The sequence below is a fragment of the Porites lutea genome, chromosome 2, assembly GCF_958299795.1.
Source record: "Porites lutea chromosome 2, jaPorLute2.1, whole genome shotgun sequence".
NCBI classification, from domain to species: Eukaryota; Metazoa; Cnidaria; class Anthozoa; order Scleractinia; family Poritidae; genus Porites; species Porites lutea.
This window is the reverse complement of record NC_133202.1, coordinates 56,827,832-56,854,417: the sequence shown is the minus strand read 5'-3', so window position 1 is coordinate 56,854,417 and position 26,586 is coordinate 56,827,832. Positions and strand designations below refer to the sequence as shown.

The following is a 26,586-nucleotide window of genomic DNA, read 5'->3' as shown; positions in this document are numbered from 1 at the left end:
TTGTCAATCAAAAGCTAAGTTGTTTTCGAGTGTTTTGTTTTGCTTTTGCTTTTTCTATTTTTTGCCACAAACAGGTGATCTCTACTGAACTTTATCCCGCGCAGGTAAACCAGGGACGCTGCCCACAAACTTAAACCGAGCATTTGGTACGCTAAGCAATACAACAACGTTTATTTCGCAGTACCATTTACATAGATGGTGTTGCATTAAAAAAAGAAGGGAAAAATAATAAAACAGATTTATATTTTTCCCCGCTTCCCCCCCCGTCCCCCCAAAAAACAACCACAACAAAACAAAACCAAAAATACGGCAAGTGACTGACCAAAAGCGCGTATTCAAAGGCCAAGCAAGTTTTTTGGGGTTTTGTTTTTCAAGCAGTTGGCTTCAACTTTGTTTCCGCCTTTATTGAAAACTCAATAAAACCTTGTACCCGACAGAACATGTACAATAAACATTACCGAAATTGGTTATCCAAAGCAGCAGGCGCCATCTTGAAAATACCAACGCGTTTTTCCACCCATCTTTTCAAACTCCCGCTGAACCTCACCTCTCGAAAACGCTCCAGACGCGAACTTTAGTTTCCTGTCTACATTTCCCACAGTTTCTTAGGCACTTTTCTACTGCCAGGTAAGCACCAGAGACTGTCAAAAGTTGCCAAAACAGGGTCATCTTTCAAGGTCGCATACAACACCACAAACATACCTCCGCTGACAAGCTCCATGGCAGGCACACTTACCTTAACTACCAAGACATTGTGATCGTGTTGTACAAATCGGAATTGTTTTCTCGTCCTGAAAGCAAGACACACTCTTCCAGACAAGCCTGCCAAGCCGGTGAGTCCGCATGTTTTCTATTCAGTGCTATATTTGTGTAACGGAGGCATTTTCATGTGCATATCAGCAACAATTTTCATGTGAGGACGTCAAACAAAATGGCGGATTCATTCCTCTAACTTTCGAAGCATCGTCTATTTTGTTCTTTTGCTAGATAATTTTTATCCGGAGTTTTTCACTGATCACAGTGAAAGAGCAAACACGTTGTCCTCAGCAGCTTTCTTTGAACTATTTTCCAGTGAAATTATATTTGTATGTTTAATTTCTTGTCGAGGAATAATATTGTTATTCGGCTCGGTGGAATAGCTCAAAGGATAAGGGTTACGGGCCCTAATGGAGTTCTTTCATTATTATTCAGTCTACATTTGGTGATTGTTATTGCTATTTTTTTCCTTTGCTATATTGTTGTTATTATTCTAGAGCGCACACACACTTCTATGAAGTTCTAGCTGATTTGGGCTTCCTAGTTTCCCAAGCCAAAAGCTAAGTTCTAAACTTTTAAAAGCATGGGTCACTACACAGTATTGTTTCAGAGACTGCATTCATAGCTGTTTCTCATGACTTACAGTATCCAACAATCTACACTACCTTATTTCTAGAAAATTCATGCCAGGTGTAAAACTCATTTTGTGTTTACCCCTCCACTGCTAAAACCCAAGGATATTGAACAGCGAGGTGAAAGAGAGTGTGTTGGTCAAATTATTGTTGAGTCTGTGCACAAAACCCCATGGTGTTGCTGTTTTAACTAAACCTGAAGACGTGAAATTCAAGCTTGTTGACAGTAAGTTAATTCGTCTTTCTTGAAGTTCGTACATGTACTTTTGCGGCACCATGAATTACATGGTCATGTTTACTTTTGCTTGTGAATAAATAAAACGCAACAGGAAGATGTGCCTTTTTGTAGGACAGGTTTTGAGATAAAAATTTTTCTGCCGTTGGAAGCAAATTTGCTGAAGACTTTGAATTTTTTGTTTTAAAGACTCTTGAAAACTATCACCAAATTTCGCATAGTGGTCCTTGGTCTGCAACCTATGTCTTTGGTGTAATTACATTTTGCAAAATAAATGAAACCTTTTGCTTGATAAAAGGGATGTGTTAAAATATTCCTTATACATGTTTCCAATTTCTCTTTTCTTAATATCTTGAATACATACAGAGTTTTGAGTAATTATTTTCTACCGCACTGAATATATTCTCTATATTTTAATTTTTCATATAATTTTTTCATATTTTCATTTTTCACAATTTAGCAAACTATTTCAGTTTTCTCAATTTCAAACTGTCTTACTCCTCTATGTAACACAAAGCTGAAAGTCTTGGAAATTCTCCTGTTGGCAACTACCTGCTGCTATAAATGTTGACTGTTGATTTGACTGGGAATTCACTGCACCTGCCACTTTGTTTACATCAAAATATAGTTGTGCAATACCATCTGGGGGAAAACTATTCAGCCAACTATTTTAGGAATAAGTTAAGTGGAATATCAAAATTAATTGCTCTTTAAATACTTGCATTTTTCTCCTATTATGTCTCTAGATCTTAACAACAAATTTAAGTTTACTGTATATCAATATGAAAGAAATCCTTAATATTCACCCTCCAGAGGTGTTAAGAAATACAGAACTAATGCACTGAAAAGCGCTTGCACATTAGGAGCCAAATCTTTGGATAATAGCCTCCTCATCTGCAGTCCTCTCTGAGGTGAGGAATGCTCTCCAAGGGGACGCTGGAGGAAGTTTTCTCCCAATGGCAACTATTGCAGCTAATTTTGACTGTTGATTTGGCTGGGAATTCACTGCACGTGCCACTTTCCTCAAGTCATCCCAGAAGAGAGAGTGCCCTGTGACCAACTGGACACACAGAAGTCTTGGCAAGAGCTGGGCCAACTGGCCGATGTGCTTCAGGCACTGCAATCTGTTCCTCTTGCAGTCAAAGATTTTACACAGAAGATCTTTCACCTTGGTCTTCCTTTGTACTCTCTCAGCTGGAGACAACTGACAAGGCACTGCAAGAGTGTAAATTTGGTGCAATGCTGTGCTGCTTGCCAACAGCTGGGTCATGCGTGCATTTTTACTACTGTGTGCTCTGGCCATTAGGGCACATAGCCCAAGGTGTCTTGAAAATACATCACGGACAGAACAAGGGGATAACTTTAAAGCATATGGTTCGGGACTTTGCCTCAATCATCGCATCATTGCTAACCCAACTGTTACACACCTTACGATAGAGCGTTTCTGTGTATGGTATGGGTAAAATAAATGTGCGCGTAGCCCTAAATATGGATAGATTGCCTCTTTTTTTCTTGTATTTTAATGAATTTTTGTTTTGTTATGTATTACATTTTACATTTTACATTTTTAGATTGCCTCTTACTCCCGGAGAAACGGTTTGGCTACAGGTAGAATGGCGTTGCGATTATCACATCCGGGACATCTGGAAGGGATGAGCTAACTCTGCAGGTGAGATCACTACTCAGTTTTTCATAATTCCCAAAACTCGTGTCCCTTGTTGCACAAATGTTACATTAGCAAAGGGAAGATACAGTGCAAAGAATTTTCATGTTGGTTTCTAAAAGGCAAAGTGGACTTAAACAGGATTCTCCTTCTTTTCAGCGTGACCATGAACTATACAAAGTTCTGGTAAATTACATCAACGATTTCCGTCCACTCCTTGCAAAGGATGACAGTGGGGACTACTTGCTTCTGGTGAGTGGATTTAAATTATCACCCTAAATTGGACACAGTAAGGTTTTACCCTGACATTTCTCACCCTTCAAGGGTGAATCGTGCCAAATTTTCACCTTATTGAGATCTTATTTGGGTGAAAATGGACAAAAAAACACCCTTGTGAGGGTGAATCCTTTCAATTGGTTATCTTCATTTCAGTAGTTGGGGTTATTTTATCTGGAAAATCATCTTTTAGGACGAGCGTTAAATTCAGCGAGGGTGCTTTCTCGACCCAATTCACCCTTCAGTTAATACAATGCTATCTTTGTATTTCTTTGTACTGGAACACATGGTTCTAGGAAAGCAAAAGCTGGACCTGTAAGAATCACTGTTTCTTTCACACGTTCAATATTATTGTCAATTTTACTAGAAAGATCCGAGTGTTTTTCCAACTTTAGTTCAGTGTTCATCCATGTCTTTTTTAACTTGTACCTTGCAGAACAGGAAGGGTCACAGATTCTCGGGACCTGCGTTCTCTGCACACATGAAAAGTTTGTTTCGTAGCCTGACTGGAAGATTGGTGACAGTGAATATGCTTCGATCTGCTTTCATCACCTGGTCGTATGGCAGAGAGTAAGATAATTATTTTTTTCTACTATACACTGCACAGCTTTTTTTCTGCCTCCTCAAAGTAAAAATACTCACTCAACAAACTTAGAGATATTCACATCAGTCCAACTTTATCCTGGGATTGAATTTTTTTGTTTCTCTTTCTCGGTCATGCACTGGTGTGAGTTGATTATTGTTGCTGAAAAACCTTACTCAAAGGAGCATCATAATCTTATAGAAATAAAAAATTATAAAACATCTTGAAAAAGGAAAACTGGAGGTTGCTCTGTGACATTTCCCTAAATAAAAAAAATAAAACCAGAGAAAAGCTATGTGCAATATAGAATTTATAACAATAGGACATTTTATGAAATATATGTTGTAGTTAATTTTTTATGTCAGGTAATTTTTATTTTCCTTTGGTTTAAACGTCTTTGCCATACATCACCATACTCAAAAACAAAAGGAGAATAAAATTACCTGAGATAAAAAATCAACTAAAACATATACATTGGACCACTGGTGATCAGCATTAACAGTAGGTGAACAAGACAACCAATGATTACAAATATTTTCCACACATTAAATTTTGGCGGGTAGTATTTGGTAGGTCTGCCTTTCTTCGTGTTCATAGCCATCTCTAAAATAAGTTCTCCATTTCACAGTGATTGCACAGATGCCCTTAAGGCATCATTGGCGGCCGCTCTCAGACATTCATGGCAACAAGCCCAGCGTACCTATGACCGCGGTACCGCCAATGACAGAAAGCAGCTTGCTGTCAACCTAGCCAGGGAGTATGCAGAGGACCATTTGGAAGAGGAACCCGATAATGGCCAACCGCAGAGTTTCGGTGACTGCCCATTCAAACCGGGTGACTTTGTAGCTGTGGTGGAAGAGCATAGCAAGCTTAACTGCCCAAAAGTCCTGATCGGACAGATCCATTCTCTCAATCAACAAGGTGATGTTTCCCTTCTCTGGTACAAGAATGTCTCAAGGAACCTTTACAAACTGGAACTCAGCGGTGAACAGTGGACGGAGAGTTTGGAGAGCCTAGTGCCTGTTACAGCAAAGGTGCCAAAAAATCGACCAGGATTATATCAACTCTGCACTTCCCCGCGTCAAATACACAAGGTCGTCTTTGCAGATTAGGTGAGGAACGAGAAATTGAAAAAGCTGGTACTCGATTATCTACTGGGCAGTAATAAAGAAACAGAAAAAGTGTGTTTTCGCTCAAAAGGAAATTCTCATCGATTTTCTGTTTCCTCTTTCAGCCTGCCATGCTTCCAGATCAGAGATCAAGTGACCAGCTCAGTAAAAATCTACAGTCCACTGAAGAACTACAACTATTTCTGTAGTCTGCTACAAACTTTTCTTACACAATCATCTCATGACATTTTAGTTTTGTGTAACATTATTAGGCCTTCAATTATGCTTGGTGAAAAAAGGAAGCCTTTTTCTCGTTCGCAGTTCACTGTGGTGGGCCTTAACCCTTTAAGCCCCAGTATCCACGTACAAATTCTCCAAACTGATCTCTATACATTTCCTTCAAGAATAAGTAGAGAGAATTTGATAATAGATCAAGGCATTTTCTCTTGTGTGATCATTTTGTTACTGCTTATAACATCTCTTGGCAGTGTATGGATCTTGTTTGGAGAAATTTGATCTTGGTCACTATTGGGACTTAGAGGGTTAAAAATATTTCATTTAATTTTGAAAACAGTTTTCATTAGAAGCTGCTCTGGGAGTCAGAGCGGCCAGTCCGCTAGATAATTTTGAAGAGTGAACATTTCAATCATGTCATGAAGGTGTAGTGCTGTGAAGCATCGCGTCACATCACGTTAGTTTAAAGAATAATATTTGATGGTATGCACTTGTCAGACTGTGTACACCATTTAGGCCCCAGTTTCACATTAAAATTTCACACTTGGCTCCAAGGCTAAGGAAGAGAAGAACAAAAGAAGTGAATTATTCATCCCTGAATCTCATTGCCATTTCTTTTAGCTTTGGAGTCAAGGGTGGAGCTGTTGAAAGGATTTATTTTATTTTCTTTTTTAATCTTGTAAGCAGTTTGGAATTTTTGGATAGACCAGGCAAAGTAAAAAAGGCCCACTTGTTGGTGTAACAAAGTAATAAATCAATAAGCTTACATATTCACACCACATTGTATTTATTTGCTCAGTTTGTTTCTTTTATGATAGGGGGTGGATAACTACTGAAATATGAAATGACAGGGGGTGGGTTAAATTTTTTTTATAGGTCAGAGAAATAAGTCATTTTGAATCTCTGCTTTGCCTTATTTAATGGAGTCAGTACACAGGATAATCGTTTTCGCAAAACAATAAATCTATTAAGGCAAAAATAGGAGAAACAACAAAAAACATACGTGAAAATCTTGTTTGGTGTAAATTGTTTGGCAATAAGGCTTTGACAGTGGTAATGTCTTCATCTCAGTTCTGGAACTTTCAACTTTTTGTTTATAAGCAACTATTTGGTATATTGGGCTCATATTTTCAGTTAACTGAAATTGATATGTCCTTTTAAATGTATTCAGCAACTTCATTTGTTCAGCTTCATCAGGTAAAAACTTGGTGTGTTATTCGGACGGCAATCTAACACTCAAGCTCTCAGTCTCTTAGTCATGAATATAAGAAGGAATTTTTCTACTTTCCTCACTTAAGTTTTAACATTTCAAGTCTTTCAACCGTATTTTCAAATTTCCAACCTATTCATGCCAATTCAAAGAAAAACAGCCTCGGTTCCAGAGAAAAGTATTTATGCTGCTGTTTTGTCGAAGGCAAACAGTTCCCTCCTCCCCCAACAAACAACAACCCCCACCACCACACCCCACTCCCCTCCCCCTTCCCCCGTTCCACCCTACTTACAGAAAAGGGAACTGGCCCCTAATGGAAAGTGCTTTGATCTGTTTAATTCTCTCAACTAATTCGACATGAAACTGTATGAAGATCAACCGGGGAGAATTTGTATGTGGACACTACAGCAAGATCGTTTTTCTAGCTGTCCAAGCTTTTGTCGTCGGGTATTTTACCGCTAATTTCCCCCTCAAAATATCACTGGTTCCTTATTCAAAGAAAGGCCGCTTCTTTGCACAAAATATCATTGGTGCTTTATTGAAAGAAAGGTTCGCCAGAATGAACCTTCTCATCAACCATCACCGAACAGAATCAGCAAATGATCACTGACAAAACAAGTAGTGTACACTTTTCGCATCCATCTTTTCAGCTAGCCGCTAGATTTGCGCTATTTCCTGCCATGTGAAAATTCTTCCAGAGGCGTCGTTGGCCACAGCCGCAAACTTGAACGAAGGGGGCTCTTGTTTGGGTTCATTGATAAAGGAAACCGTCAGTTGCGACGTTAAACCCTCGAGCTATCTCGCACACCACATTGCGTCAGCCATTACGCCGCCGCGCGAAGCCTGGGTTTTTGCCCCGTCAGGGCAAAAACCCAGATTCCCTCGGCTGGAATATAAAAATAGCTCCACGGGGAAAACACGGATGACGTCATGGTCATGTAAAAGGCAACGAGTCTATTTGGAGAAATTGACGTAATGTGCCCTGATATATAAGTGTCCCCTTGCGAAATACTTGTTCAATCGACTAGACTCGACAATGCAGAAGAGAGCCACGAGCATCGCAGAGTTTTTCCCAGCGAAGAGATCGGATCAAGCAGAACAGCTTGATGGTGGACGAGCGACGCAGGAATCATCCAGGTAGGAAGTCATTTTTCAATTAAGTTTGTTTTCGGTTTTTTTCCCGCCGGCCGAGGACTCAAAAAAGCAGTCGCACCGAAGCAAGGTAAATGGTTAACCGTGATTTTCGGTTACTTAATTCACTTAGTATTGCCCAACCCCGTTGATCGTTATTGCGGATTTGAGACCATTTTCGAAATTAATCGGTTTTTTTTTTTGCCTTTCTTTGGCGGGAGTTTATTTTTGCGGATTTGCGATTTTTTATGTTTTGCTGGAAGTTGATTTTTGCGATTTCCAGACAGTACCAGTACCCAGCATTGATAATATGTTTGTTATTTTCGGGAACTTATTTTTGCGGATCGCCGGAAAAAGCGGCGCAAAAACAAACAAATTCAAAAAGTCATGATTGATTGGGGTTGGTTAAGTCATATACCCTTGCTTTTCTATGTACCAACGAATCTAAATTGCGTGTATTTCAATTTAAACTTCTGCATAGAAAATTGGCAACAAACTATTTCCTTTTTAAAATTGGAATCAAATCTAATGATCAATGCAGTTTCTGTAAAGAAAGCTCGGAAACTCTTTTCAATTAAGTTTGTTTTCGGTTTTTACGTTGGGTTTGGAGAAATATGTGAGAAATTCTACTTATCGTTCTGTTTACTTCTTCCCGCTTTAATTCATTTTCTGAGGCGAAAGAATAACCAACAGATTGCTCACTTATCGTGCTTTTTTAAGTTGGATGTCTGATTGTTTTGTTGCAGATCTTCACAAGATCCGCCAGCGCCGAGCGAGGCTGGCAGTGATACGGCGGACAGCCCAGAAAGGTACAGATTTTTGCTTCGTGACAAGCATGAAACTATTACTAGCAACCCAGAGAAAAACCGCTTAAAACGAAATCGGGACTGATGAGGACCACAAATTGACTAGCTGATTCGATGAAACCGTAATTTCACCACCATAATTTTAACTACATTTTTGACGTGGCTACGTTAACAATGTCGTGTCTCTTATTCTGTGTAGGCCTTCTTGTTCCCGCCGGCCGAGGACTCAAAAAAGCAGTCGCACCGAAGCAAGGTAAATGGTTAACCGTGATTTTCGGTTACTTAATTCACTTAGTATTGCCCAACCCCGTTGATCGTTATTGCGGATTTGAGACCATTTTCGAAATTAATCGGTTTTTTTGTTGCCTTTTTTTGACGGGAGTTTATTTACATGATTGATTGGGGTTGGTGTAAGTCATATACCCTTGCTTTTCTATGTACTAACGAATCTAAATTGCGTGTATTTCAATTTCAACTTCTGCATAGAAAATTGGCAACAAACTATTTCCTTTTTAAAATTGGAATCAAATCTAATGATCAATGCAGTTTCTGTAAAGAAAGCTCGGAAACTCTTTTGCACCTCTTTTGGGAATGCCCGTTCCTTAAATCCTTTTGGAATGATTTGTCGCTTCTCATGTCCTCATAAATTTCTTTAGTAGTCTATTACAATTGAAGGTGTCTTTTTGACAACGGGGTTAAACGACTGTATCTATTTGCTGTGTATTAATTCATTTCTGTTTTTTTCAGACAGTTTTTTGACCAGGAGGCGAGAGCAGAAGGGACACGAGACGGCCGAAGGTAGGTCAAGCATCTTTCTTAACATGCATAACCCTCGTATGCGGCTGTGCTGAGGAATGAGGAAAATACTTCACAGTAACTAATATTTTCCCGCGAAATCGCGCTACAGATTGCCGCGAGGGAAGGGAGGAATCAAGAATTAAAAACAACGACAACAACAACAACATGACTTTAAAAACTTTTTAAGAGATCACTTGAGGAGTATTTGTGAAAGAAAGTCTTTCAAGTTGTCATCAGCTATTTCGCCAATTTTTCCTTCTTTTCGGTGACATGTGCATTGACGTAGAATAGCCCGTACGGAAATGTTGGTAAGTCTCTATGTACGTGTTTATATGACGTTTGGCGTTTGCCATCAACGCCATTCTAAATGATCTGCTGTCCCTCTGCACTTACAGCGCTGACCACGACGATGAAGAAGATGAAGATGGTGACGTTGAGTCCTCACAGGACAGGGCCTTCTTCGTGGCGGACCAGGATGTGGTCGAGGAAAGTAGTCAGTCCTTTTATCGACAACAGGACGCGGCTTCCCTCCAAAGGGACGTCGAGAGCGTGGAGCCATATTTCCCCTTGGCATTCGCAGAATCCGCCGACCGGCCTCTAGCTTTCAACTTTGACTTGTTTCTGCTAGACAGCCTGTCGTTGCCAAGGCACATAGTGCCTCGAGATTCGCGGGAGGAGGTGTCCAATGCAGTTTTGTTCGACAACGCTGCCAACGCTATCAGCTACTGCACCGAGAGACTGGAAAGAGGGTGGAAAGATACGCGTCCCGCCGCTGATCCAACTGAGCGGGCAAGTCGCAGACACACCCACCCAAAGGTGAACAAGTGGGAACTCTTTCGCCGTCACAGCGCACGTTTGACCGAGGCTCTAACCAGCGGACAAGCGCCGTTTGACGCCAATTTAAACCGCGTTCGCTTGGACAGGTACGTTGCTCAGAGACACTCGTAAAAAGCTATTTTTTTTGGGGGGGGGGGGGTTATTCGCGCGAACTGACGATATTTTGTTCCTTTTGTTTCCTATTTATTGGCGATTTTCTAGAAAGTACACAGCATTGATAACATTTTCGTTTTTTTGTTTAATAATCCTACAATGCTATGTACACCGTTTCGTTTCCGAATGAAGGGGGCAAGTTGTAATTGAACAGACACGATTGGTTAGTACTTAACTTCTGTGTAGCGAATTTAAGTTATAGAGAGTATTCACCCTGGAGTAGATTTTACGTGTTTGCGGTAACTTTTATTTGCGGGAACTTATTCAGTCGCGGACCGCTGGAAAAAAAAACCGCCACACGGTACCCAATGAACTAATAATTTTAACCACAAAATCTTAAACGGCACACTTACGAAGCCCTGTCTGTTTTGGAACGACTGGTTTGGGGGCGCAAAGCAGGAAACCTATAGACAAGCCTTTGTGGACTGACCCTACTCTCTTGCTCTCTTAGGTTTGGAAATATCATGATCTGGGACGCTCCGGCCTGGAGCCTCGCAAGCCCTGAATTCACGCACGGCTTTCCCAAGCGGCTGATAGTGCAAGAACACGGGGGTTTCTTACCGGGGAACATAACCGTGTCGGCGAAGGCCAGCAATTTGACGCTGAGGCGTTTGGCGGTGTGCGACGTGGCCTGCTTGGTCAGTCAAGCAACGACCGCCGGCTCAGGTCTGAGTAGAGCACGGCTCCTTAACCTCCGCTACGCGGCCATCAGTTACCAGAGTGGGTCATTCTGCCCGCAGTACCTGGCTTCCGCCATGGTAGAGTTTGGCGTAAACTTCGCCACCTTTGAGGCATTATCGGCAGACACCTTGGACACGCTTCACGCCAGCCTCAAGCGGGGTTGGAGACAGGGCGACGACTCCAGCAGTAGCGGCGAGGAATCCAACGAACCCCTCATATCCTGTCCGGAGAGTGTTATGCAGGAGATAGGCAAGTCCAGCGCGGAGTCTTCTTCGGAGGCTGGAACCTCCCAACAGCCACCAGGGGACAGCGAGCGGACAATGCTCTGTGCTCTCCTCGCACGGCTGAGCAGCCGGCCCGGCTCGGAAAGCAGCGACTCAGAGGAGGACCACCACGGGGAGACTGACGGAGAGAACACCTCGACGACAGTGGGTGGCGCACGCGCAGCAAGGAAGAAGAGAAAGACTTCCTCTGTAGGCGGGAGGAGAGCCAAGGCGTCCCGTGTGGGAGAAGCGACGGAGGGCAGGGAACCAGGTAAAGAACGCTGAAAAATGAAACCAAACTCGATTATCACTCGCACATAATAATAATAATAATAATAATAATAATAATAATAATAATAATATTTCTATAGCGCTCTTATCCTATGTTCAAGGCGCTTTACAGTCATGTAAACAACATTATTGAAAAATATCTACAAATATACAACCATATCCTATTATATTTACAATGAGTAAAAAAGGGAAAAATTAAAACTAACGAAATGTATACAAATCTATAAAAACAATGATCCGTTATTATGATACCAATACATGCTGGTATCAGCACATGATACCAGCTTCGTGTTCTAGGTCTCAGGAGTGACCGATTTCAGTTTGTGGAGTTGTGCGCACACGCTGAGACAGTCGCAAACATTTGGTAGCTAAGAAGCAAACTTGAAAAGCATTGATAGATTGCTTATGTCATTCTTCTTATATTAGGAAAGTGCTAGCAAATATGCTGCGAAGTCTGAAACAAGAGATTTCCTTGCAACAAGAATAACAAACATGGAATCAATACCCCAAGAATAACAAAATTGAGCAAAATTTCATACTGGTAAAGGAACAAAGGCACAACATCATTTTTTCGGCTAAAGTTGCGACACAGCTGGGCTAGCAAATGTTTGTTTTCTATTTAGCGTTTATCTTATATTTTAAGTTGTTTGACATTCATATTGCTTAATTTTTATATATTACATTAATCTTAACTCTTCATTTTTGTAATGCGCATTTGATCATATTTTTATGTGAACCTGGGCAATATAAATGATACGCTCACTCACTTCCAAATCATTAACGGCGAGAACTCCCTGTTTCATTTCAGCAGGTGTAGAAACGACAGGCGAACCAGTGACGGCGCAAGAGGAAGAAGAGGCAAATCCCTGGGGCTTGCAGGACGGGTCGGTCGCGGGACTCAGGCTTGACGCCTTCCCAGACGCGGAGACGTGGCAGGACATGTTAACTTTCTTCCGACAGCACCAGCCGCTTCGCCAAGAGGTGGGTGTCCACACTGATGGTCTCTTATCCCTCCCTATCCTTCTTATGGTTATCGTTATCGTTGCTATTTTTAAGGAGAACATTTTCCGTCCGCCGATGACACAATCAGAAACACTGCATTTTTTGTTCTTTCTCTTTCCAAACAGGAAATACGAACCGCCATGCCCAGGGCAGGCGCTTGGCAAGGAGACCCCGAGAGGGCACAAGAGGCCACTAGCAACCTGATTGCAGACGCACGCCGCCAACTGCTTGGTGAGAAGATGGCAGCCCTCTTCGTCATCTGCGGCCGCGACAACTGTAACTGCCGAGAAGACAGCTGTGCTCTGAAAGGCGGTCAATATTGGCTACAAGAGCAGCCACGAAAACCCTGCTCGCAAGACCTCCGCTGTGCCGTTTGCAGCGTCTTCACACGACACCTGGACCTCTGCAATCTCCTCGGTAGGGCGTCTACTAGCAAGGGCGCTCTCTTCAGTCGACTCCTTGCGAGTTCCGTGGCAGTTCACCAACTGTACGACCTCGCCGTCCCGGCAGACTTGCCCCCCGGTCAGAGGGTGACCAGAAAACAGACCGTAAAGGGGATACTGTGCTCCATGTTAGACGTCGAGAGAAATAGGCTACAGTGCCTCAGGCGCATAGGAGAGCTAGCCACGCTGGTGCCTAAACTGCTCTGTGTTCAACTTAGCAGCGGTCGCGCACTCTTCTGGGAACAACTGAGAAGAGTTTCCAACACGGTGATCGGACAACGCGGTCGAGCGGCAAAACTAGCCGCTCTGGAAGCTTTCCGCAGGAGAATGCCGGACGATTCGCCCTGGAAGGAGTTCTTGACCCCCGATTGAGATCTCCCGCATCGCAGTGACTGCCCGTGAATGACTTTGCACGTGGCGCTTCAGAGTTTATTCAGTACTTGTACTTTAAGCAGTTTATTCAGTACTTGTTTATTCGGTACTTGTGTTCCATTTTGCCTTCCTTCTTGTTACTTTCCTTTTTCGACAGTAGTGTGTCTGCCGGTTGAAGTGCAGGATGCCTGTAAAAGATAGCAATTAAAACTGTCAATAAAATGTTGCTTTCGCATGATCATAACTGTATCTTGTCCTGCTCTGACTCAAGGCAGAGAGAAAGAGGGTATACAAAGGTAGAATGCTTATTGACAAGAAGTACGTGAAATCTAAACCACAGAAGCACCGAAATTTACTCTTTTCATGCTCCGTCAATTGCTAGATCGGCAGTTAAAATTGATAACAAATTAACCCAATCCTTTACTTGTCAAGCCGGGGTGAAGCAAGGTTGCATGTTGTCACCTACCCTTTTTAATTTCTATCTAAGTGATGTACCAAAATTGCTAAATAAGCTGGAATCTGGAAGTTATTTGATGCACTGACATCTCCCATACTCTTTTATGCGAGTGAACTATGGGGGATTGATTGCAGTGGACAATTAGAAAAGGATCCAGCAGAATTAGTTCAGAATAAATTCCTGAAGTGGTTGCTGGGAGTTAATAAATACTGCAATAACCGTCAATGCCTGAAAAGCTGAGACAGCAATGGTTTCCAATCAGAATTGAAGCCCAATGTAGGAACTTTAAGTTCTGGTTTTTTCCCCTTAACCTTAACCAAAAATGAAAACGAATTATCCCAAAATGTCATACAATACTATTAAACGGAATGAAAACAAAGCTTTCTGGAGCAAAAAAAAATCAAAAGCTTCATTATTGGAACAGATAGGGTTAGGAGAATTCTGGATGAAAGCACACTAGGAATCGTAAACATCGTAAAAATCAGGCAACGGCTTAAGGATATCGAACTACACAGAGGGCTAAGTGAAATAAGTAACGACACTAGAAAACTTGCTAACCAAAGCAACAAAATGAGAACCTACCGGTTATTCAAAACGATAGACAATTACAAATGTGGAGATTACCTACATCGGGTCACCCATACGCGACACAGAATAACTCTAACAAAAACTGCGACTAGGCCACCACAAATTAAGGACCCCTTGGTTTTTCCTGTTGAGTTTTCTTTACGATTTGTAAGATATCCATCGGCAGAAAATTTCACTCCAACATGTAAGGTATAATTATTGACGATTTCAATGTGTTCATTGCTAACCAGAAAATTGCGTTTATCTATCGTTGATTTTCTACCCTTGTTTGGAAATACAATAACTCTTGTTTCAGTTGCATTAATCTTATGAAGCCAATCCTGACAGTATTTTGATAGTCTGTCAAGACTTTGCTGCGAACCTGCTGCTGAGTTAGATATTAAAAGTAAACCAGGGGCATAAACTGGGACAGAATACAGCCTTGTAGAACACCTTTACCATAATTGCAAAATTCTGCTCGAACAATATAGGGGCTGTTTTTTTCTTTGGAGCGCGGGTGGTGGGTCTGGACAGAGAATCGGCTGCCACTGTTGCAAACGCGCTCTTTTCACTAACTTATAAATTGGATTCAGCTAACAGAGCCACTCCCTTCAAACATCTTTTGCAACAGAAATCCAATTCCATTAATATCCTATGGCTACGGCAATTCCTGGACTGTCAAACAGTACTCCCTTACTCGAACAGCGTTGGAAATTACAAATCAATTTCTTATTAGAGTTTGTTCTTTCATATCCTCTTATTCGGCTATTTTTATGTCGTACTCTTCTTATAGACCTTGTCACGGTTTTCGACGCCATCGTGACGAGAACGCGTGACAAATTACAGTGTTTGTATGAGAATCTAATGTCGAATAATTTCCGTAAAACGGCTGTTCTGAAAAAGGTATGACTTCTAAACTAAAGCGCTACCAAACAAAGGATTGTACTAAAAAATTGGGGGGGCGCGTACCTGTGCTTAAATTTCTCCGGAGGCTTGCTTTAGATTTACCATATATTTGTCTGTAATTTTTCCCGGGACTTTCCGACTTACAGACAAATGTATAGAAAATTTCAAAAAGTGGTTCTGCGTCTTCTAGCGCATGTAACGCCCTCAATGTTCTCTTTCTTTTTTTTTTTTTCCAGTAGAATCCCTAGGAGTGAAGCATTAGTTTAAAATTCAGATATTTTTTGCAAAACAGCCTTTCTACGGAAATTATTGGACATAAGATTCTAATACAAGTACTGTAATTTCTAACGCGTTTGCCTATTCGTCAAGATGGCGTCGAAAACTGCGACAAGGTCTATTACCATTATTAAACTATGACTGATAGGTGGACAAATTATAGAAAATGCCTGTATTTCCTGCGATTCTCCAACACATGCTGCACGCACGCTATTGTAGCTCCTTTTATGCTGATGACTAGTCTTAAACGCCGAAATTTTCTGGGACCGGTCTATAGCCATTTCTTTCTAACAAAAACAATAAAAGCACTATTGCAAAAACCTACCTAGCACTTGCTGCCTTTTCCCACAACAGGATTGTTTTTTATTTTCGCCCTCAAACTCAAAACTCGAGCGAGGATCGCACATCAGCTGACAAGATGGCGGCGCCGGTGGCCGTTTGGTTCCAGTCTCCCCCGTTCCATACACCGTCACATTTATACTCTATCGCAAGCCGATCTTCGTTCGTCTCTCAGAGCCAAACACCGCGTGTCACAAACTTGAGACTGTCACCAGCGCGCAGTTCACTCTCTATTATATAATACGCACAGTTTTTTAGCTGGCCAACTTCCTCCCTTCGCCGGTAATAAGCCCTCAAAAATACCCCCATTCACCTCTTTAATAGACCAATCACAGGCAACTTGCGCACAAAGCTAAGAAATATTTGAAGACAAGTCAATTGTGAATTCTTCCAGTAAAAGAAAGCTTCACACACAACCTATCTTTTTTACTTCAGGTTTGCTTAAGCCTATTTTCCCACGCAACACAATTCAGATTGATTGACATGCTTCGCCGGCCTTTCTCGAAGCTTAGAAACCGCAAGTCCGCTAAGTCGGTTTAAAGGTGAATTTCTCAGCATTTCGTTATTTAAAATAACTGCACAGTAATTTTCAAGGAGTTATAATAACTCCTCTAGTGGGCCTAATTTAACTCCTTACAGTGGAGTTATTTTTTGGGGAGTTATTTTAACTCCAAAAAGGGGTTTAAAGAACTCTTTTTCAGGAATAAAAGTGACCCCAGATATTGAGGAGTTGAAATAACCCCAAAAAAGGAGTTATCCTGTACCTAAAATTTTTACTCCATTTTTGGAGTTATAATAACTCCCTAAAAATAGGGTCTCTACTCTCGTGGTTGATTAACTAGAATATTGTCATCATTGTCCGGTTAAAAACAGTCACGAAAGTATCTTAAAATAACTTTCGCGATCTGAGCATGGTGATTAGCTCGTTTGAAAAAAGGAACTTTTTGCAATAGAAGAAGAAGTCTGTCTTCCAATTATTCACTGCAGAGATAATAACGGGAAGTCAACTTAACCAAATTTGATAAACGTCACGTTTGTACAACGTTATTAGCAGGTTTCGTGGAGTATTTTTTGCACTGAAAAATCTCTTGAAGCTTACTAGGCGTTGTGAAGTTTGTGATTTTGCAGGTTAAAGGAAACATTCTGTTCCAGTCTAACTGGAAGGTTTCTGTCTGCGTTAAAAGTTTCCTTAATAGGAAGCGCCATAATTCAGGTCATAGAGAAAAAGAAAAAAAAAAAGAGGAAACATCTTTACGGTGGCCAATTTACTTTATTGGTGTCAAATTGAAGTAGAATACCGAGCTGCAGGTGTTTCCCTGTTTCAATAGTATTCCGAATATTTTACGGCTACCCGGGCAAAGAATATCGTTATAGGTGGTTTTCACGTTACGTCATCGCCGCCATGCTGGTGGACAGTAAACAAAAAATCGTTCATTAGCTCGTTTTGTTTGCCCACCAGCATTTGTTCATTTCACCATTGTTATTTGTGTCTCCTGAGATTGGATGAAAACCACCTATACCGAGGACATTTAGATACAGAATCTTTATATCAAAGCTTCATTTCAAAACTAAATAATTCAATGCTGAATGAGTGTCTTCATATCTGATAAAGAGACGGCTCACGTCCAATTTTTTAGACCAAAGTAACTTCAGACCTTAATATTCGTGCAAGAATGAGTTGATCTACATCAGAGATTTTGAAGCCGCTCAAAAAACTCGCACCGCTTTTTTGACGTTCTCTTTGCCTTGGCAACGTCATGGTTGCTGAAACCTGCCTTCACTAGCCATAATAAGAAAAAAGTTCTTTTTACAGGTGGCCTATGTCACATAATGTGGTTTTCAATAGGGCACTGCATAAAAAAAACTACAAACTACAGTACTAAAAATGACGAAGTATTAAAATAGATGAACTAAACTATAAACTATACCGCTCTCTTATGAACGCACATTAAAGTTTACATTTTAGTTTACTTCCCAAGCACGCGTAGCCCGACCATGCTGAAGAAAGTCTGCCCACCCCGGGGGTGGTTCTGGAATTGGTCTTGGATTGAGAAAGCGCCACTCGATGTCCTCCAATCGCGGCTGTAGTGGCGCGAAATGGACACGCGTAAATGCAAAGGGAAAGAACCCTAAAGGGATGCACCGGGGAGGGCCTTCTGTAAGATTGAAAGGAAAAATAGACTGCTTGCAATGTGGGCAACTAGTTCGTATCCGTCCCTCGGAATGAACAAACCACTTAAGAAGGCACTCCTCGTGAACTCGTTTCCGACAGCATGAGAGTCTGCTAGAAGGAACCTCAAGACTACCGAGGCACACTAAACACTTTGACTGAAGATGTTTTTCCAGCCGTGCCATGTCTCGCTGGTAGCGTTGTACGGATTTTTTCTTTTTTCGCTTGCCCATCTTTCGTGACTCTAAAAGACAATGAAACACGTGTGCTCCAATTAAAACTCAAACTATAATCCAAATGCCGTTTACCCTCAGCAGATAACAGGACGTGCCTTCTCGTGAAGGGCACGCGACTCAAACAACTTGCTGAGCATTACATGACAGTATTCACACACGACAGATGGGCAAGCTGCTACGATTTGAAGGTTGAGAGCTGGTAAATCACGCGTACAAGTGAAATAAGCAGAAGGAACAAAGCTGGGCCATCCACTGGCGTGGGAAGAAACCTCGCGCGCGCCCGCATGCACCGTGCAATCTGTCCCAGATGTGCAGGAGGCCTTCCTCCCAGCCTGAAGACAGAAGACGTTAGGCACGCGCGCTAACGGTCTTACCACGGCAGCGGAAAGCCTAGCCTTTGGTCTGCAATTATTTGACGGTTATAGCGCGATTCACAAGAGAAGAAGAAAAATTATGATCGTGACTGCGCAGTTCTCGCAGTCTGCATTTGCATAACGATTTCAGACAATAAGGCGTGAGCAAGTCACGGGTCATGCTTAATGTTTTTTTGTTTTTTTTTATAATTTTTTTATATAAATATATATTTGTTTGCCAATCGTTTGATAGTTCGTTCAATCAAGGACATTCAAAGGGAGTCAAAAACTTGATCGCCTTGCCTTTCCAAGATGGTTCTGAGATGCCTACGGTTGAGTGGATGGTTTCCGAACAAGCGTAAAGATGCGTCTCTTGGGTGTCCTGAGCTCGTACAACCCTTCAAGTCGATGGAAGTGAACGTCGATAGGATAGATCAGAGCGCTGGTTTTTTCTTGCCAAACATCCGTCCCCGCTTGAAATTCGTAATAATTTGGGCGCGTATCTAATTCTCGAAGCCAGGCCAACCGAACGTCTCTTCCGTCGTGGGTGTACTTCAATACTTTGGCTAAAAAAACGTCTGGCCGCCCTGGGTTCACATCGGAAGGAATAAGCGCGCATAATTCTCCGGGAGACGGCAAATCATCTGAATCTACTTCCTGTTCGTTATCGGAAGAGGTCGCTCCTGAGGTAGTCGGAGGCTCATCAAAAATAGAATTCAAGGCCGACTTACCGAGGTAGCGTAATGCTTGTGACGTGCGCTCCTGTTGTGTTCGGCGATCGTAAATATTTATTTGGGTTCTCAAAGTGTGTTTGCAAACACGCGCAAGAGATTCGGCAAGTCTCGCGTCAGAACTTTCAGGCGAAGATCGAAAGTGCTCGACCAGGGCATGTCTCATTTCATTTATCCCGCAGGACAAGCCCAAGTTTCTCTTAAAAATGGTCGATAGGTAGAGGGAAAATGAGCTCGATGATCGGAAAGGCATGCCGCGTTTGTTCACAAAGAAGTAGTCGTGACTGCTCTCTCTGCAAAGCAGTCTTGGTCTCGACCTTGTTCTGTATTCCCTGAGGTGGTGTGTCAGGAAATCAAACTCTTGATCAAACTGCACGACGTTTGGGCCATATTTTGCGGCGGTCTTGTACCCCGTCTCAACCAACCAGACTGGGCCGTTGTCTGAGATGACTACTACATTGTCGCCTTCGGGCAAGCCTCTTAACAGAGTCTGCACGCCGCCTTCTGGCATTTCCGTCAGCAAGCGAAGAGTCCTCAGTTCTCTGCCTCGACCTGGATTGACAGCGAAAAGGAGAAGCATCGTAAAATCCATGTGCAGCCGCGCCTTGCTTGCGGCAGGTGCGTCCTGGTACTGGCAGTGAAGGCTTCGAACCAACTCTTGGTACTGAGGCCATAAAAGTCTGACGTCCGGCATGCTAGTTGTGAAGGCTTTTGCTCTTTCCAATTGCCGTCTGAGCGCGCGAAGGTCACTAGAGACAGAGTCACCTTGAAAATCCTCGTACCTTTGGTCTGCACCCAGGAAGTTTGAAGTGGTCACCAAAGATTGAATATAACAGGCGGCAGTGGAATTTTGCACTCGCCTGTCCGTACGCAGGTGGCTAATGAAAGACTCTACGAGCGGCAGGTTTTTTACCAGGGCTAACGAGGGCGTCACCTCCAACTTACTCGCGCCGAAACTTAGGAAAGTGACAAGGCGTTCGACGAGTTTTAGCCACGTCGTCATTGTTATTTTGCCAGAGCGCCTCTTGTGATTAAACTCGCTAGTATAAAAGGTTTTCATCGCTTTGATTTCCCTCACGACCCTTTTAAATGGCACGGGATCTAGTCCTCGACTTTCTAAGATACTTTCTACCTCCTCTAGTTTCACGTCGGCGCCTGATTCGCCGGGCTCAAAACTCAAGTTCTCTCCTTCTTCGTCACTTTCTTCCACCGCTACTCCTTTTTTTTCTTGTCTCTCCGTTTCTTTCAGTGTTTCTTCTTGTCCTGTCTCTTCCTCTTTTTCTTCCCCTTCCTCTTCGTCGTCGTCATCTTCTTCTTCTTCTTCTTCTTCTTCTTCTTCTTCTTCTTCTTCTTCTTCTTTTTCTTCTTCTTCTTCTTCTTCTTCTTCTTCTTCTTCTTCTTCTTCTTCTTCTTCTTCTTCTTCTTCTTGCTCTTGTTGTCGTCGTTGCTGTTCATCTTCTTCCAATTCTTCGCCCCTTTCTTTCGATCGCCGGTCGGCCGACTTACTCGCACAGGCGCTTTCAGAATACCACGGAATCTGAGCAGCCGTCGTCCCAAGGAAAGAGTGACATCTATTCTCGGTGTCAGTAGCAGTGGTGGGCATTGTTTTGCAAGCGTGACAGAGGGCAGATAAATTTTGTCCCGTAGGCAGATTTGTACCGGTTACATCGCGGAAAGGCAATGCGAGTGACTGGTTCTTTGCCCTTTGACTGAAATCTATGAATGAAAGGTCTAGACTAGCTTTCTGCAGGTAACTGGCGCATGAATTAGCATTGCCTAGGTTAAAACACCTGCTACTTTCGTTTTGTACGCGCGATTGGTGGTAAGCTTGTAAGACAAAGACGTCTCGCTTAGATATAAGCGAAATGACTTTGTAATTACAAAGTCCTGGCCTGGCCTTTCTAACAATGTCAAGGACGGTAGTAGGACATCGCACTAGATTAAGTCCCAATGTTCGCATGCGCGACTTGATGGTTTGTCTTGGGGTTCCACTGAAAACCTTGTCGCATACTTCTATAAAGGCATGGTAAAAATTACCCTGGCTGTCAGGGACTTCAAACAAGGTGTCAACCGGGTCTTCGTTCTGTCCGGCACAAGAAAGGGAAGCTGATGTGACGTTTCCCTAATGAAAGTAAACAAAAATGACATTATATGTAAATACAATGTAACTTGTTGGAAAACTACAGTTTGCTTTCTTTGATACACTGGTGTAGGTTTACGGCACGAAAAGTTGCCTTAAAATTTAACAAGTTTCCAGTTACTGTATTTTGGTTAAATTGTGATGTTTTAATGCTAATGCTTACTGATAGGTCATTTTGGGGTGCTTGTAGCTTTCTTTTCTCTTGCTCTACTTTCAAAACCGATCGACGCAGATCAGGATATTTAGAACAAAATAATAAAAACAACTCAATGACATAAAGGCCTGAGCCAAACGCAGATCAGACAAACACAGTTTAAGAACCGACTCTGCACTCTATTGCTTTCCTAAGCTACCTGAAAACTAGTTGGAGATCGTCTTAAGACGGCTTTTATGGCGAAGTTGATAATGAAATTCATTGCCTCCTGTACACCTCAGACTCAGCAACGTCAAACTGAAATCCGCAAACTCTGAATCTTACGCGGCTAACGTAACAAGAAAAGTCTCACAATCATGAGTGGGCAATATTCACAAATCAAGTTTCTGCCTTCATAATGAACTGCTTATGCACTCCCTATTATAGTTTACCTTATCCTTATTTTTATATTTACATTACTGTGCGAGTGTCGGGGACTCAAGTCATCAGTCAATCTTAAACGTTTGATTACTCCTCAAGAACGGGTTGTTAGAATATTCTACCAGGAGTATACCAAATCTTTTTTTTGTGAACTTACGAATTGTAAAATTTGAAGATATTATCAAACTAAGTATCTTTACAAAAAACGATAGGGACAAAAACATGTTTTAACTGTGCCGTACATTCACGCAACGCTTGAAGTAAGAATTCGTTCCGCTTGCCCTACTGCAGGACAAATGTAAGGAAATTTTCACTTGTGTTTTAAATTATCTAATTCCCTTAGCTCTGAAATTCAGAACTCAATGCCTCTAGTATTGCTGCGTTCGAGACTTCAAGAGAGAATTCAAGACTTTATTATAAATTTTCTAAAGAATATTTTTACAAGTGTCCTGGCACCGCAAACAGCTATAGCTAGTCTAGGCGGGCCAGGAATGATACGAAAAGAAAATAACTGCAATAAAATTAAGGTAAAAAAAATAACTGATCTTACGAAGAAAAACATATGAAAAAGATGCATTTAAAACTCCAAGGAGGAAAGGAAAAAAAAAACATTAGCTCGTTGTTTTTATAGGCAGGATTACAAAAAAATTGGTTCTGTTTTCTTCATTTTAAGAATAATTGAATTGGCTTCTAAACTGAAGTCATTTTTCTTAGTATAAGCATACTTTACTTCTCTTAATGCTTGTGTGTACTACTTCGCCTCTTTCGCCTTTTTTCTTTCTTTTTTTTTTGTTCACATTTTACAATTCTTTTCTCACTTTTCCTTTTTTTGTCTGCAATTGCGCGTTTAGCGTTTTTATCCCGCAGGTTTTGTTAAAATCTCAGGGTTAACGTGCAACTGAGACAGTGCTATAACAGCCTTTGTTCTTAAAGTAGTCTTTTCAACCTTTGGTTTGCTAAGATTTGATTTACATCTCGGCTGTAAACGCTACTGGAAGACACGCCACATGTTATTTGTTTTTTTGTAACTTTCACAAGTCCAATTTTCAAACAACAAAAACCAAAACAATAAAACATTGAAGTCGACACCTCCTAGCGTTTCACTCAAGAAGGATATTAACTATTTTCATCGAAAGTAATTTTTTAAGAGGGAGACAAGTAAATCAAAGTCAAAATTTCGGGAAAATATTCACCCTAGCTTCCTTCGCTGATTAAATTCTTTGCAATTTTTACTCTTTAGGATGAATTCTTTGCAATTTTTACCCTTTAAGAGGGAATTTTTTGCAATTTTCACCCTTGAAGGGTGATTTTTTTGCATTTTTCACCCTTGAAGGGTGAATTTTTTACAATTTTTACCCTTTGAGGGTTAATTCTTGGCATTTTTCACCCTTAAAGAATGAATTTTTTGCAATTTTGACCTTTTAAGGATGAATTCTTTGCAATTTTTTTCCTTCAAGGGTGAATTCTTTGCACTTTTTACTCTTACGGATGAATTCTTTGCAATTTTTACCTTCTTGAGATATTTTTTGTGTGAAAAGGGCAAAAATTTACTTTTTTAATAGTGAATTTTTTTGAAACTTTGACTTTTATTCTAGTTATTGGGGTATTTCTATCTGGAATTCTGCGTGTGTGTTGTTTTGACACAAATCACCCGTTTTCTTTTGGGTGATTTGTTGACATTTTTTACCCTTCAAGCGTGTATTTTTTACAATTTTTACCTTTTTTGGATTTTTTGGGATGAAAATGGACAAAAAATTTTTTTGTAATGGTGAATGCTATAAAATTTTGATATTTATATAAGTGATTTTGGTTATTTTATCTGGAATTCTGCGTGGGTGTTTTTTTTTTACACAATTGACCCTTTTTCTTTTTGATTCGTTGACATTTTTCACCCTTTCAGGGTCAATTGCTTAAAATTGTCACCTTTTTGAGATTTTATTTTGGTGAAAATGGAAAAAAAATTACTCTTGTAAGGGTGAATCCTTTTATATTTTTATATTTTCTTTAGTGACTGGAGTTATTCTATCTGGAAATCTGCGAGGGTGTTTTTTCGGCACAATTCACCCTTTAGTGAATACAGTGCTTTTTTATAATTCTGGTAAAGTAAAATGAAGTTGGAAACGATGTCGGGTGATATTTTTGTCTCGTACTTAGGTCATTTTCATTAAATTTGAAGATTTGAAACTTCGTTGGCCACCCTTTTAGATTTTTTCAAAGGGGTTAGTCTATGAATTTGGTTGGAAATTTTTTTAAGTCTATTTTGTTTTTCAGTTTAGACCTGGAATATATTTTGGCGATTTTTTACAGGATTTAAAAGGTCATCTTTGCCATTTAAAGAGATTTCAAATTTTTCGGGTACCATCTCTTTACCAAAGATGTTAGACTATAATTTTTAGTGAAAACTTCAATTCTTTAAAATATTCTCATATGGTCAAGTTGATGATGGCAATAATGTTTGGGTGATTCTTTAGAGTGGTGGCAAAAACATTTACAGTCTGGTGGATTTGCCCCCTTTTTATATTTATTTGCCCCCTCAAGTGTTGATATGCCCTCATATGTGTCGATATGCCCTCCTCGTGTTTGTCGATTTGCTCTCTTTTGTATGTTGATTCGCCCTCTTCTGTTCTGTTTAGTTATTAGGAGTGAAGAGAGGCTGTTTTATGTTTTTTAATATTTTAGCCTAAGGCTTACAGTTACGTGTCGGGAGCATGTGCCGAACCCTACTGGCTGTGGCGTCCCATCTCAACAATGATTAACATTCAATTGTCACTGTCAGTAAGGACCGGACAGGAACCACGGATGATGGTCAGCCAATCGCCTTCAAACATTTTGGCCCGGGTAGGGGAGAATTTGAACAATAATTTTCAAAAAAGTCAAATGCCCGGGGGGTTGCCCGGGGGGGATGTTGAAGCTTCGATTTGACGGATACATTGCTCGCCTGTAAACTGTAGCTTGTAGACGCGACGATCATCGATTTTTTTTTTTCCAAAGTTTTCTTTAACCTTTATCTTATTCCTGTCTAAATTGCTGTACCCTCTGTCTAATTTTGTATATATATGTAAACATGAAGTCCCGGGTGTTTATATGATGCATCTGTCCTTCAGAATCTGACCTTAAGTTTTTTTTTGCTTTTTCCCTTTTACTTCGCTTACGTTTCGAAAACCTTCCTTTGTAATTAGTAACAAAGCTTTAACAACTCAGGCCACTTAAGGCATGACTACCTAATTAAATATGCATATTTTAATAAATGCTATTTAGAACGGTTTGCTTCCATTAGTGCTACTGAACAGTGAACTACGAATGTGGCTCAACAAAACGTGATTTCAAATAACGTGACATCGCTTCGTCAATGACGTCACAAAACACGTTTTCCCAAACGGGGAAGGGTTGCAAACCTTCATCTTGGGAATTTTCACTACCAAAATGTTACATAAACAGTGTAAATCGTAAATTCGCCTTGTATGATTGGAAATGCTATTTATCCTATTAGCTATTTAACTAATGCGAGACGCAACTTATCAATACCGTAGAGCATCTAGCCTGGTCAGTAAATGATAGAAACCAGACTGATCTTTTGATCTTAGATTTTTTCTAAAGCCTTCGATAAAATAGCACACAAACCACTCTGTTACTTAACACCTGTTGAGTTCTTCCTATTAGCCATGCCTTTATCCAGGCTAAGAGTAAACCACGAATGCCATAGTACTCTAATTCCTTTAAGGCGAGTACAGTGAGAAGTCTTGCGCGAGATCCGGAGTCCCGCAAGGAATCGTGTTGGGTCCCTTGTGTTTCTTGTTATTCGTTAATGATATAGGTGATGATATTACCTCAAATATTAAGTTATTTGTTGACGACACTGTTGTATGGTCTGGTACACAATTCCGACGATGCAATCCGTCTCCAATCTGATCTGGACAAATTGGTTGAATGGGCGAAGTTGTGGCATATGGCCTTCAACCCATCGAAGTGTTAGGGTTAGTAATAATAATAATAATAATAATAATAATAATAATAATAATAATAATATTTTTTTTTTCATTTTTTTAAAAAGACTTCTTGGTGGTCTGGTGGTTTTCAATAGAGCAAATGTAAACAACTGTCTATAAACTAAAAAAAAAGAAAATTTCTATGTTCATCCCAATGATAAATATAATAATTATTAAATTTTACTATTTACAGATTCAAGAATATGAAATATTAAAATATATACCCTATGTACATTCTTCTTGTGTACGAAAGAGAATGGTCCTAAAATGACTATCTAAAGACTACTAATAACAATTATAAAAAGCATCAAAAAGTTAATAAAAAAATAATAATTATAAAAACTATTTAAAAATCATAATTCAAACTGATAAGAAG

General features: G+C 40.8%; 2 protein-coding genes across 4 annotated transcripts; both read left to right on the top strand.

Moving 5' to 3' along the window:
• The first annotated feature begins 725 nt into the window (after positions 1 to 725).
• Positions 726 to 6,262, top strand: LOC140927248 (uncharacterized). Of its 3 annotated transcripts, none has more exons than XM_073376888.1 (7): positions 726 to 833; positions 1,433 to 1,614; positions 3,195 to 3,292; positions 3,446 to 3,538; positions 3,999 to 4,132; positions 4,774 to 5,257; positions 5,380 to 6,262. In XM_073376888.1, the coding sequence occupies exons 5-6, from the start codon at positions 4,044 to 4,046 to the stop codon at positions 5,255 to 5,257; spliced, it is 573 nt and encodes a 190-aa protein (XP_073232989.1). In that variant the 5' UTR covers positions 726 to 833; positions 1,433 to 1,614; positions 3,195 to 3,292; positions 3,446 to 3,538; positions 3,999 to 4,043; the 3' UTR covers positions 5,380 to 6,262. The 3 variants fall into 3 exon arrangements, with proteins under 3 accessions (XP_073232989.1, XP_073232988.1, XP_073232990.1); XM_073376889.1 differs by having other exon boundaries at positions 754 to 833; positions 1,367 to 1,614; XM_073376887.1 differs by lacking the exon at positions 1,433 to 1,614 and having other exon boundaries at positions 728 to 833.
• Positions 6,263 to 7,730: 1,468 nt separating this feature from the next.
• On the top strand, positions 7,731 to 13,660 carry LOC140927247 (uncharacterized). The gene is made up of 8 exons (XM_073376886.1): positions 7,731 to 7,835; positions 8,576 to 8,638; positions 8,835 to 8,888; positions 9,383 to 9,433; positions 9,829 to 10,356; positions 10,875 to 11,638; positions 12,470 to 12,639; positions 12,786 to 13,660. The coding sequence occupies exons 1-8, from the start codon at positions 7,735 to 7,737 to the stop codon at positions 13,473 to 13,475; spliced, it is 2,421 nt and encodes an 806-aa protein (XP_073232987.1). The 5' UTR covers positions 7,731 to 7,734; the 3' UTR covers positions 13,476 to 13,660.
• Positions 13,661 to 26,586: the final 12,926 nt, after the last annotated feature.

What these genes read in the sequence shown, in the direction of transcription:
- LOC140927248 (XM_073376888.1), top strand. Translation starts at nt 4,044, where the DNA reads ATGAAAAGTTTGTTTCGTAGCCTGACTGGAAGATTGGTGACAGTGAAT. An exon ending in ACCTGGTCGTATGGCAGAGA is followed by an intron (nt 4,133 to 4,773) that starts GTAAGATAATTA and finishes TCCATTTCACAG; the next exon opens with TGATTGCACAGATGCCCTTA.
- LOC140927247 (XM_073376886.1), top strand. Translation starts at nt 7,735, where the DNA reads ATGCAGAAGAGAGCCACGAGCATCGCAGAGTTTTTCCCAGCGAAGAGA. An exon ending in GCGACGCAGGAATCATCCAG is followed by an intron (nt 7,836 to 8,575) that starts GTAGGAAGTCAT and finishes GTTTTGTTGCAG; the next exon opens with ATCTTCACAAGATCCGCCAG. An exon ending in GGGACACGAGACGGCCGAAG is followed by an intron (nt 9,434 to 9,828) that starts GTAGGTCAAGCA and finishes CTGCACTTACAG; the next exon opens with CGCTGACCACGACGATGAAG.